At 40.1% G+C, this 13698-nt stretch overlaps 1 protein-coding gene across 2 annotated transcripts in view; it reads right to left on the bottom strand.

Annotated features, from left to right (window-relative positions):
- Positions 1-10892: 10892 nt before the first annotated feature.
- The window catches only part of LOC101480214 (uncharacterized), a 118915-nt gene continuing 116109 nt past the window's right edge, over positions 10893-13698 (bottom strand). For both annotated transcript variants that reach the window (XM_004557452.6, XM_076888968.1), the window contains exon 13: positions 10893-13608. In XM_004557452.6, the coding sequence (XP_004557509.2) occupies positions 13583-13608 (26 nt within the window). In that variant the 3' untranslated portion in view covers positions 10893-13582. The remainder of the gene's footprint in view (positions 13609-13698) is intronic.

Below are 13698 nucleotides of genomic sequence, written 5' to 3'. Positions count from 1 at the left end.
CACTTTAGGCTTTATGCAGATTGCTTTTCAAGGTGACACAACAGTACTACTAGCTGCAGTCTTACACGCCTCTCTGCAGCTTCTCTCCTCCTGTTACACCCCCCCCCCCAAACCCCATGTCCATAGAGACTGTGTCAGTTCCCAAACAGACAAAAAACACAAACTAAAAACCAGCAACAAACAACTTAAACATAAAAAAAAAAAGATCACAAAGAAAGAACAATACAGTATCCACATCTGAACCAAAGAGTAAAACAGTGAAATGTGGATTATTAAACATTAGGTCTCTCTCCTCCAAGTCTCTGTTAGTACATGACTTAATAATTGATCAACAAATCAATTTACTTTGCCTTACAGAAAACTGGTTGCAGCTGGATGATTATGTTAGTTTAAATGAATCAACACCCCCGACTCATTCTAACTACCAGAAATCTCGAGGCATAGGCAGAGGGGACGGTGTGGCAGCAATTTTTCACACCAGCCTATTAATCAACGAAAGACCAATACTTTTAGTTCATTTGAAAGCCTGATGCTTAGCCTTGTCCACCCCAGCTGTAAAACTCAGAAACCAGTCTTACTTGTTAACATCTATCGTTCACCTGGGCCTTACACAGAGTTTCTGTCTGATTTCTCAGACTTTTTATCTGATTTAGTGCTCAGCTCAGATAAAATAATTATTGTCATGATTTTAACACTCATGTAGATGCAAAAAAGTGACAGCCTCAACATGGCATTTAATCTGTTATTAGACTCAATTGGCTTCTCTTAAAATGTAAAATAACCCACCCACCACTTTAACCACACTCTAGATCTTTTTTTAAAATATGGCATAGAAACTGAACATTTAACAGTGTTTCCTGAAAACCCTCTCCTGTCAGATCATTTCCTGATAACATTTACATTTACGATAATGATTACACAGCAGTGGGGAGTAGACTTCATCACAGTAGATGTCTTTCTGAAAGCGCTGTAACTAAATTTAAGAATATAATCCAGCCACTGTTATCATCTTCAATGCCCTGTACCAACACAGAGCAGAGCAGCTACCTGAACGCTACTCCAACAGAGGTCGATCATCTTGTTAATAATTTTACCTCCTCACTACGTACGACTCTGGATAGATGAACCAGCAACAAGCAGGAGAACACACAGGGCTTAAATATTCACAGGTCTAATCGTAGGATGGGAGACAGGAGGGGAACAAACCTGGGAGAAATCAGGGCTGACGAGACACAGACGTAAAGCTGAGAACACTCTCATGAGACAGAAACCTTCAGAATAAAAACAGGAAGTACAACAGGTATGCACAGACACGAACTTAACACAAGACATGGCAACAGGGAAGGGAACACAAAGATGTGGGACCGGGGCCCTATTTCAGGAAGCCGGTTTAGTGCAAACTCTGAGTAAGTATACCCTGAGTTAACGAAAACTCTGGGTTTTCGGTTTCACAAAGCGAGTTTAGATTAATTCTGAGTGAGTTACTATGACGACACACTCCGTGAAGTAGAGCTGGGCGATATGAGATTTTTTCATATCACGATATGTTGTTTTTTTTTTCATTTCAGGCGATAACGATATCTATCACGATATAAGCCAAATAACTATATTTGTAAGATTTAAATGTGCCGTTGCTCACAAGTAAAATGTGAAATAATCAGCAGCTTGTTTTTATTTAAATATTTATTTCCCATAATAAGTTCATCCATTAAGCGGATGTGAATGGATGGATGAAGTTCAACAGGGTAGATGTACTTAAGGAACATGAGACTTTTTCAGATAAATAAAGGCAAATATTGCAAACTACACAAAAGGTAGCCGCTAAAGCGTTTAAGTTTCAAAATAGAACAAACGAAACAGACTAAATTGTCAATTCCACTTAGAAACAAAATATTAATTCTAAAAATAAATCTTAGTTTGTTTTACAGAAGAACAGACAAAACTGACTAACTTTTGTCAATATCAAATAAACTGAGAACTAAAAGGAAATTCTCAATCTCTCCTTGTTGTATAGCTGAGCTTTTCAAACAGTTTTAACAGTTACTTTAGTCTGACAAAAGCCAAATGACGAATTAGCGCTTCCAGTCAGAGACTGAGGCTACGTCCACACGTACACGGGTATTTTTGAAAACGGAGATTTTCCGTTTTCGTTTTAAAAAATAATCCCGTCCACACATAAAGGCAGAAATGAAGGAAAACGCTGCTATGAACATGCCAAAGCAGCAGGTGGCGCTAGATTCCTAACCGTGCAGAAATGTTGGCCAATCAGAAGTCTAGAAGCCTCGGTGGGAAAAAGTAAACAAAGCTGGGGCATAGAAGCAGAACCGAGTCGCATGTGTGGACGGACAGTAACTGTGTGTATATGTAAGCATTTAAACACTGCAGAGAGTAGAATTAACAGTAACAGTATTGTAGAAATTCATTTCACCGAAACAATAACGTGGCGCAGTGTGACGCATGCACCAGTTTATTGTATTTCCAGACTTGCTTTTGGCACAATTTACAGTGCACGCTACTCTGTTTTTTGTCAGACTTGAAATAGCCGAAATACCTTCACACTACAGAACTTCTATGGCTCTTCCGTTCGACAATCTCTCCGGCATTGGAACCATTATCTGTTTTCTCTTCGGTCACGCTCGGTTGAATTTTCTAGTCGGCACACTCATTTCCTCCATTACCTGCTGGCTGCTTCCCAAACAAACACACTTGCGGCTTGGCACTTGTGCTGTACGTAACAAGTCACGCGACGTGACGCTGTGGCTGTGATTGGTTCGGCTCTGCGCTACTTAATTTGGATTGGCTGACCTTTTTTTAATTGTATTATTTTTTTTATTTTATTTTAAGAGGACAAGAGCGGTGAGGTCTATCGCGATAGCTTAATTTCTCTATCGAGTAAAAGTTATATCGCGATACATATCGTTATCGTTCTATCGCCCAGCTCTACCGTGAAGCTAACCTGCTCCCTAGCAGGTTTACTTCAACTAACCCTGACCTTCTCCGCCTCTGTGTCGGAAACCTGACTGTAGGAAGTGTCAGACATGGCGTGTCCCTTCCTTGAAGAGCCAGTAGATGTTGAAGCCCAAATTCTCCGCAGAGCTCTCCGCCAGGAGAGAGTGATTAGAGCGCGTTTGGACATTTTATCATTTCCTGATGATTTCCTGTGTGAACGTTACCGTTTTTCAGCACAATCTATAATTCATTTGAATAACATCCTCAGGCCATATATTATGCATGTGACACATCGTGGACATTCTCTCAGTTCTGTACATATTATTTGTATTGCACTTCGGTTTTTTGCAAACGGGAGCTTTCTGTATAATATTGGTGACGCTGAGCACGTTTCCAAGGCTACCGTCTGTCGGGCAGTCAGGAATGTTACAGTTGCACTGAAACGTCTCCTGTACTCGTTTGTGGTGTTCCCCGGTCATAGACCCACAAGATTTATCAAAGAGGGATTCCACAAAATTGCAGGTATCAGGATGAACGAAACTTAATTCATGATGTGGTGATATTTGAACTACTACTTAAATTTTACATTTATTCTCACGGTTCCCAGGCGTGATTGGCTGTATAGATGGCACTCACATTCCAATCATTGCTCCTTCAGTAAATGAAGGAGACTATGTGAACAGGAAGTCTTTCCACAGCATTAATGTACAGGTACATAGTTCCCTGTAGCATTTCAAACTAACAAATTATTTCATTATAGTAATGGATGCTAATTTGTGTTCTCTGCACTGTGAAGATCATATGTGATGCTGCCAACATTATCACAAATGTGGAAGCCACCTGCTCAGCCTCTGTGAGTGGTGGTGGTGGAGGACCCCCACCTGTTTTTCGGGCCTCCGCTTTTTTTTCTGTTGGCTATAACGGGTCACATTTGAGCATACAGAGTAAGCAAATATGTACTTGTAATGTGCTCAGATAATTTCAATAAGTGCTTACAGAGGGGAAATTAATGTACAGGGCTCTAGAGTGCGACCAATTTGGTCGCAAATGCGACCAAATTTTTCAGTGGTGCGACTAAAAATAAATATTTGGTCGCACAGGTGTGACCAACTGTTCCGGTAACAAAAAAAAATCTCTGTAACTCTCCGTGTGGTCAACAACAGACACACATTATGCCCCTATCGTGGACTAAACCAATCAGAGATAGTCAGGGGCGGGACCTCTCTGATTGGCCGTGGTCCAGTTGAAAGTGCAGGTGGAAGAGAGAGGTGAGTAGCTTGAATAAAGCGATATCAATTCATTAACGGATTCCACACAAAGACCTAAACACGGAGCGGACCCAACACATCAGAATCAGCTTCGTCTTTCTCGGCTTTCTCACCCGACGGCCTGAACACGGACACGCTGTCGGAGCTTAGCGATTCTTCGGGTCCGCGCTGTGTTTACGTCTTTTTGCGCTGATTCTGAGCTGCAGGTTTTGCCTCTCTCCAACCAAAATTCACCGAGCCTGCAGCAAAAGAAGCAGCAAACTGCGCTTCACATTTGATCAATGTCGTCATGAATTCCCTCTGACTTTTGCTGTTTTGCTTCCACCACGATAAAAATCACACTTCCTGCACAGCTCTCTCTCTCTCTGTACTTCAGGAACAGTTTCCCATCTCAAATCTGTTTTCTGCATTATTCATTCGCTTATTACCCACCAGTCTAGCGTTGTTTACAGCGCTTTTTCTTTTTTCACTTAAATGACCTCGGACAAGAAAGCCTAATTTCTGCTGTTCAGTACTGAAGGAATTTAAATTTCTTAAAATTATGCAAAATTACAGAATATTTTTAAGGTTATCTGCTATAAAAAGCCAGACCAGGAAAATCTCCTTCATGTTTTCCTGTGTTTTATTCTCAGTTACTTTCACACAAAGGCATCTGCTGTGATTTTCACAATTCTGATGAAGTCTCATGTGTATCAGTACTGATAAATGATCAGAATTATAATATTTCTGACTGTCTGAGGCTAAATTGAATCAAATCAGGACTTTGAGAACCGGAATTGAATGGATTATAGAAATCAGTGATGATACTCAGCCCTAGTGAGCAGCCTAGGCCTGAGAGAAGTGGATGTACTGTGGGTAATAAGAAAAGATGAAAAGAACTATTGATAACTTTTTTGTTAAGTTAAGGCCTGATCTGTCTGAAATTCATAGCCAGTGCTCTGACACGGTGCCATCAATCTTTGAATGCTGAAAAAGCACAGTGTATCCAGAAAACACATTATATGCTGCAATAAATGCACTGCCCAAGTGTCCCCTCTCCCCACGGCCTTTCAGCAGCAGACAGCAGCAAACAGGTCGTCAGAGGAGGCCAAGATGATGATTAAGTTTTTAACATTTTCTACAATATTGACAAAGCACTTTAAGCACAAGTTTGTTAGTTAATAATTTAGAAATTAATATTGTCTGTATGGACTTCCCACCCCAAAGAAAGTGCACATGTAAAACTGCGGTGTTAAGCGATGCGGTTGAAAAATTTGAGTGCGCCTAACTTTTGTGCCGGTACGCCTAAATTTTTAAAGTTAGGCGTACCGGTGCGCCCATGTCAAAAAGTTAGTCTAGAGCCCTGATGTAGCCTCTAACTGCAATCGATTTACATAGGACAAACAGACCAAGCACTATGGCTCATAATACAATTACACCTCACCTGTTTGGACTATATTTTTATATTTCATTTTTACTTGCTGCCAGGAACGTTTGGGGCCTGTTGGGTTGCACCTGCGCTCAAATCACATCACAAAATAAAATGTATAAAATACAAAATAAAATAATATATAATAAAATAACGTGTTATATGGGTGGAAATCCCTAGATCAATGTTTAAATTAACACTCACGCATTGACTCTGTCGGCTATGTTTTGCCATGCATGCTCCCTTTCTTTTGCAGCTGAGGCTGTGTTACGTTTTTTCCGCAAAATTTGCATGTTATCGGCATATGCTGCCATCAGAATTTCGGCCTCAAGCGCTGTAAGATACATTGACCGCGCCTTCTTTCCCTCCGTCTCCATGGTGACTCGCTTAATCTGTGCTCCACTAATCAGGGCTTTATGTATCCTCGTGCGCGCGCTTAACTTGGGGTTAAAGCAACTCCGCGTTGACTGAACTAATTGTTATCAGCCTTTCTGAAACCGAATATTCCGAGTTGGACAGTTCGGGGTTACTCAACCCCGTGTATCGTTTTTCACTCTGAGTTTTCTAAACCGGCTTCCTGAAATAGGGCCCAGTGGTCCGTTCTTCGTACCTCGCTTACTACATCCAAGATCAAATCATCGCGCTAACTTTGAGCTCGCTATTCCGGTTCTCTGAACACACCTGTTGTTGACGATTAGTATAGCTGAATGAAGTAATGTGAGATCACTGGGTGGCTTAACAGGGGCTACGCATCGATAGTAGAAACATTGATCGGCAACCCTTTGATTGGTCGGCGAAAATGTCGAAGGAGCGCGCTTGGTATTATTCGGCAGCAGAGCAAGAACTCTTGATTGAGGGATTTCAGGAGTTTCAGAGTTTAATTAAAACGCAAGGGAACACTGCAAAGACTGCAAAAGCAAGGAGAGAGGGCTGGCAGAAAGTTGCTGACAAATTAAACTCGTAAGTAATTTAATAATAATAATAATAATAATAATAATGGATTGGATTTATATAGCGCTTTTCAAGGCACCCAAAGCGCTTTACAATGCCACTATTCATTCACTCTCACATTCACACACTCGTGGAAGCAGCTACGGTTGTAGCCACAGCTGCCCTGGGGCAGACTGACAGAAGCGAGGCTGCCATATCGCGCCATCGGCCCCTCTGGCCATCACCAGCAGGCGGTAGGGTAACTGTATTATATTATATTATATTATATTACATTACATTATATCCTCTTTCACATTAGAGCCACAACAGGACCCACTAGAACATGGGAACAAGTAAAAGTGAAATATAAGAATATTCTACAGAATGGTAATATTTATCACTTATATTGCTTTTAGTCTCTTGAAAAGAGAGCCTGAAATAATCTGTTTGTTTGTTTATAACAGCAACCAAGAAAAGGGCAGAGCAAAAAAAGACAGGTGGTGGTCCTGCACCCCCTCGTCAACAAGTTGGTTAAGTAAATAATACTCACGGGAAAATCGATATCTCTCTATGAGCACACTGTCGCGCTGAGCTAAAGGATCCTGTCTATCCCGCAATATACGCGGAATTCTGAGAACTCTCCTTATCAATCTTGCACCTTCCGCAATGGGCTGCTCGCGTATACGGACAGGACATGGCTGCGACAGACTTCCCAAATCCACCTTCGCTTTTATAGCCGTGGTCTCTCATCTTGATTACACGAAGTAATTTACTATTACTACTCTGAAATATGAATTAAATCTGTAATAATCAAATACATGAAATAGAATGATTAATAGTACATTTCCCTTTTTTTGGGAAATGACCTGTATGTATCTGTATGGAATCAATAAAAGGATCAAGTACTGCATTATCTTTAGTTACATTGATAATATTTATTTATGGAAAAACAGTGGTAAAATATCGCTGTTGCTTTCGTATAAATGAAGCGGACATACCTGAGTGGCCGCGATCTAATCCTGTTTACATAAAGTAAGCCTGCTCCCGAGCAGGTTTACGCTTACGGATCTGTTGCTATGACAGCAAGTCCCGGATGAGCTTCGGAGAACCGAACGATCCAGGATCACGCGAAATCGTCAACAATCAAATCCAGCTAACTTACTTAGCGAGGTACGAAGAACGGACCCCAGAGCAGGCACAGAGACACAGAACAAAAGGAGCTTGAAATACAAAACAGAAACAAAACCTGAGAATGAGAAATTCCCAACAAGAATGAACCTAAAACATAAGATAATAATCAAAACCAAAACCACTGAGTCAGACTCAGGACCATGACAAACCCTAGGTTTCTCTTCAACACAGTAGCCAGGCTGACAAAAAGTCAGAGTACCGTTGAGCCAACTATCCCTTTAGCGTTAACTAGTAATGACTTCATGAACTTCTTCACAAATAAAATTTTAATCATTAGAGAAAAAATTACTAATAATCATCCCACAGATGTAATATTATCTACAGCTACTTTCAGTACCATTGATATTCATTTAGACTCTTTTCTCCAATTGATCTTTCTGAGTTAACTTCAATAATTACTTCCTCCAAACAATCAACATGTCTTTTAGACCCCATTCCTACAAAACTGCTCAAAGAAGTCCTGCCATTAATTAATGCTTCAATCTTAAATATGATCAACCTATCTCTAATAATCGGCTATGTACCACAGGCCTTCAAGCTGGCAGTAGTTAAACCTTTACTCAAAAAGCCATCTCTAGACCCAGCAGTCTTAGCTAATTATAGGCCAATCTCCAACCTTCCTTTCATATCAAAAATCCTTGAAAGAGTAGTTGTCAAACAGCTAACAGGTCATCTGCAGAGGAATGGTTTATTTGAAGAGTTTCAGTCAGGTTTCAAGTCAAGTCAAGTCAAGTTTATTTATAAAAACAACCAAGGCTGACCAAAGTGCTGTACAGTAAATACAGATAAAAATACAGAGCTCATCACAGCACAGAAACAGCTTTAGTGAAGGTTACAAATGATCTTCTTATGGCCTCTGACAGTGGACTCCTCTCTGTGCTTGTCCTGCTAGACCTTAGTGCAGTGTTCGATACTGTTGACCATAATATCCTATTAGAGCGATTAGAACATGCTGTAGGTATTGTAGGTACTGTGCTGCAGTGGTTTGTATCATATCTATCTAATAGACTCCAATTTGTGCATGTAAATGGAGAGTCCTCTTCACCCACTAAGGTCAAATATGGTGTTCCACAGGGATCAGTGCTAGGACCAATTCTGTTTACATTATACATGCTTCCCTTAGGCAGCATCATTAGAAGACATAGTATTTTTACATTTTCACTGCTATGCTGATGACACCCACCTCTATCTGTCCATGAAGCCAGATAACACACACCAATTAGTTAAACTGCAGGAATGTCTTAAAGACATAAAGACCTGGATGGCCGCTAACTTTCTGCTTCTTAATTCAGATAAAACTGAGGTTATTGTACTCGGCCCTGAAAAGCTTAGAAATATGGTATTTAACCAGATTCTTACTCTGGATGGCATTACCTTGGCCTCCAGTAACGCTGTGAAGAACCTTGGAGTCATTTTTGACCAAGACATGTACTTTAATGCTCATATTAAACAAATATGTAAGACTGCTTTCTCCCATTTGCGCAACATCTCTAAAATTAGAAATATCCTGTCTCAGAGTGATGCTGAAAAACTAGTTCATGCATTTATTACTTCCAGGCTGGACTACTGTAATTCATTATTATCAGGATGTCCTAAAAACTCGCTGAAAAGCCTTCAGCTAATCCAAAATGCTGCAGCAAGAGTACTGACAGGGACTAGAAAGAGAGAGCATATTTCTCCTGTACTGGCTTCTCTTTATTGGCTTCCTGTTAAATCCAGAATTGAATTCAAAATCCTGCTCCTCACATACAAGGTGTTAAATAATCAGGCCCCATCTTATCTTAATGACCTTGTAGTACCATATCACCCTATTAGAGCACTTCGCTCTCGCTCTGCAGGTCTACTTGTTGTTCCTAGAGTATTTAAAAGTAGAATGGTAGGGAGAGCCTTCAGTTTTCAGGCCCCTCTTCTGTGGAACCAGCTTCCAGTTTGGATTCAGGAGACAGACACTATCTCTACTTTTAAGATTAGGCTTAAAACTTTCATTTTTGCTAAAGCATATAGTTAGGGCTGGACCAGGTGACCCTGAATCCTCCCTTAGTTGTGCTGCAATAAACGTAGGCTGCCGGGGGATTCCCATGACGCATTGAGTTTTTCCTTTCCGGTCACCTTTCTCACTCACTATGTGTTAATAGACCTCTCTGCATTGAATCATACCTGTTATTAATCTCTGTCTCTCTTCCACAGCATGTCTTTATCCTGTCTTCCTTCTCTCACCCCAACCGGTCGCAGCAGATGGCCACCCCTCCCTGAGCCTGGTTCTGCCGGAGGTTTCTTCCTGTTAAAAGGGAGTTTTTCCTTCCCACTGTCGCCAAAGTGCTTGCTCATAGGGGGTCATATGATTGTTGGGTTTTTCTCTGTATCTATTATTGTACGATCTACAGTGCAATATAAAGCGCCTTGAGGCGACTGTTGTTGTGATTTGGCACTATATAAATAAAATTGAATATTTTGATAGGAAAAATGGGAAACTATTGTAGTGATTTGTTGAAACTTGCAAACATAAAAGGAAACACAGTTAATAAGGCAAAAACAGAGTTTGTACAAGTCTAAAACGCTTGAAAGTCAATAAGCAACTTTGTTCTTCAGCACAACCTGAACTCTCCTAGGGAAGCTTTCTTGTCATTTCTTGGCATAGTCTTCAGGAATAGTTGGAATGTCATTCATGCATCTTGAAGGACTCTGATTTGAACTAAAACATTTCAAATTTCATCACTCCATCAGACCTGTTGCCACTGATTTTCAGTACAGTTCTTTTTTAATTTAGCAGTTTACCTCAGCCTGTTTCTGATGATAATAATACAGGCCAGGCATAAATATAAGCACTATATCATTTGTAAAAGAAAAAGAAAGAAAGAAGATAAATGATAAATATGATAAATAAATATCATATCGTATCATTTAGTGGTCATTAAAATGTGTTCAGAATTTGCCAAGTTCATGATGATTCATCCCATAAATCACAACACACTGCTCTCCCCTACCGAACCCCTTATAGGTTAACAATGAGAGTATCAGTATCAGCATCAGCAATACTGGCCCTGTATTTACTTGGTATCAGATCAAAATCAGTACCAAAATCTGGAGTATTGCACAGCAATATCAAGCAAAACAAGAATAAGAAAATAATGAATTGAGCAGTGAGGACTTATTTCAAAATAATTTATTTGCATATAATTGGAATGAAGACAGGTTGATACATCTGTGATGGCACCGGTCAGTTTCCATATAGGAACATTCAGTCTATACAGAAACCACTTTCAAACCTGGGCAAAATGGATAAATATATTAGTAAATAAATATATTAGTGACATGTCACTATATTGAAATGTTCTATTATATATAAAATACAACACTATTTCATTTTTGTTTTTGTTGTTCGCTTTTTTTATACACAAAGTATCCAAAATATACTGACATATCCCTTAAAGTTCTGGAGGGACTTTCTTTTTTTCCCACTCTATTAGAAAAGGCAGTTTCAGCTCATTATTCTTGCAAAACATTAAAAAAAAAAAACATACAAACACATAAATGACACAAAGAGAAAGATCTTGAACAGGATGAAATCACACTAGATATTGTGTGGCATCACTTAATGCAATTTTTTTCCCATGTGCTGATGGTTCCGGGCTTACTTTCCATTAATACTATATAAAGTTTTATGTTGTTTTTTTTTCTTTTTCTATAAAATTTACTTGAGCCAAAGTGCTGCTTATCATTCAGTCATTTCCATCTCAGTCTCTGGGACCATTTGGACAGAAAAAGGAAACCCTGATGCTTTAGCTAAAGGACACTGAGTTGACACATTCAAAGTGAGGTATTGGTACGAGGGACCGCAGGCCAAAAAAAAAAAAAGCTTCCAAAAATAATTTCCACTTCTATTCTAGCATGTCCTCTCTTGTCAGTGGGAGCACACAGTGGGATCCAAAAGATGGGTGGGAGCAGAAAAAAAAAGAAAAGAAAAGAAAGGCACAACATATTAAGAGTTAACTGTGTTCAAGAAGTTGCCTCTTTGGTTAGACAGGTAAGAGCTTAGTGTGTTCCTGTTTACATGAATAAGGCACCGGTAAGAGTTTAGTAAGTGCTACTGGTTACATGGCCAATGTCCATGCTTTCTCTGCTCAGTCTGCAGTCTGACTGCAGGTAAAATCCTTTCACATTTTCGCTGAGCCTTGAGAGGAATTCCACTCTAAAACACAATTCCTACTGCTCTGATCTCAGATTTTCTAGTCTGGTACAACAAGAAGAAGCCTGTGGTTAATTAGAAAAGAAGCAGGTCATTGTTATTGATAGCGTCAGGCCAACTGTTATCTATCAGAGTGGCTAGAATAGGCTTTACATAAAAGATGGATGTGTGGCCATTACAAAAAGGTTTAAGGCACTTCCACATGGGCTATGCCCATTTTTAGATACAGCCTGTGGAGGATAGATGGGAAACCAAGGTAACAAAGGTTTAAAAGTTAATTCTATCAAGTGTTCAGCACAGCGTGGATGTCTTATGATATGATTTGAGGTGGCACTTTCTTCATGATTGGCACAGATTGGCAACGCACATTTAAAATAACAAAAAAAAATTATTTTACCGCTTTGGGCATTTTATTTTGATTTTTCTCCAGTGTCTGATTGCTCCTGAGACATTACTCGGGATCTACACATTGGGAAAGCAAAAGAAGGACACTGGTGCTCCTTAAAGTGATGTTCAGGACTGCTAGGTGTATCTAGCATGGCTTTACTCCAGTTACACTGATACCTAGTTATTAAGGCATATTTCTACAGCTTTAGGTGCTGGAAGACAAGTGGAGAGTATGAGCTCTGTGGAGGACGCTACAACATTGTGATGAGTTTAAAGCAGCAGATGACCGTCCTTCTGCTGAGGCCTGTTCACTGTGCACAGATCAGGGGGTTTAACAGCACTGAGGTCAAACGTGATGTAACCACTGGCAAAAGAAATGACAATACCAAGACGATAGCTTGTAATGACGATAACATAATTCAGTCAAATCTATTCATTTTGACAGATGAAATAAAAAGAAGAAAAAATACAGCTGCCATATTTGTAATAGTGAAAACAAAAGGCCCATGCAAAGCTCAGCAACCTCAGTGAATGCTCATTTGCTTGAGGGGCTGAGCATCAACCTTTCCTCTCTGTTTGGACAGGTCAGACTGCAGAGAGATTTTGTTGAGTTTGTGGGAGCTACATGGTCGTGACATAAAAAGGAAAAATAAAATCACTACAGCAGTACCTTTAAGGACCTCGTGTTTGAGGCGTGTTAAGAAATCTGAGCTGAGGTAGGCTGGAGAGAAAAGCATCTCTCAAGCTGAGACTGGACTCAGCAAAGGAAGACGAAGAAGTGAAAATGAAGTACCTCTAAGATAAATCAAGTTATTATGTGAGAGAAGAGAGTTTGGGACACGCTGCAGAGACAGAGTCTCACTTCACGAGGGCTCAACACCTTCAGCAAGGACCATTCGATAGCTGTCACCAAGGAGCATGGGAACTTGTGATAGCATGGGCGTTCTTCCTACGAGGTGATAAGGAGTAAATGCACAGAAGAAGGGCGTTTCCTCTCTGCTATATGAACTTGTTTTCCTCATCTTCACATATTCCTTTTAGTATATTTTGCTATTAAATATCATAGAGGGTTGAGAATGACTCTAAAATTTCACTTAATTGCACTTTTAATAGTGACGATCGTTTGATTGTTTGAGCTTGGGGGATCATCTGTGTGAAGGCACTGCTGGTGGAAAGACATCTGTGGAAGACACGAGAGCCAATGAGAGGCTTGTCCAGTCTGGCTCCTGTGTAGCAGTGTGATAATGGGGATGCAATACGTTCTCACACTCCAGACTCCTCTTCTGATCCTGTGGACACACACAAAAAAGCTCTAGTTCATTCTATGATGATAAACACAGTAAACAAAGAGGCTTTAGTTTGAGACCACACAGCTAGCA

This window comes from Maylandia zebra, linkage group LG10 (assembly GCF_041146795.1).
Source record: "Maylandia zebra isolate NMK-2024a linkage group LG10, Mzebra_GT3a, whole genome shotgun sequence".
Lineage (NCBI taxonomy): Eukaryota > Metazoa > Chordata > Actinopteri > Cichliformes > Cichlidae > Maylandia > Maylandia zebra.
This window is presented reverse-complemented; position numbering and strand designations above follow the sequence as displayed.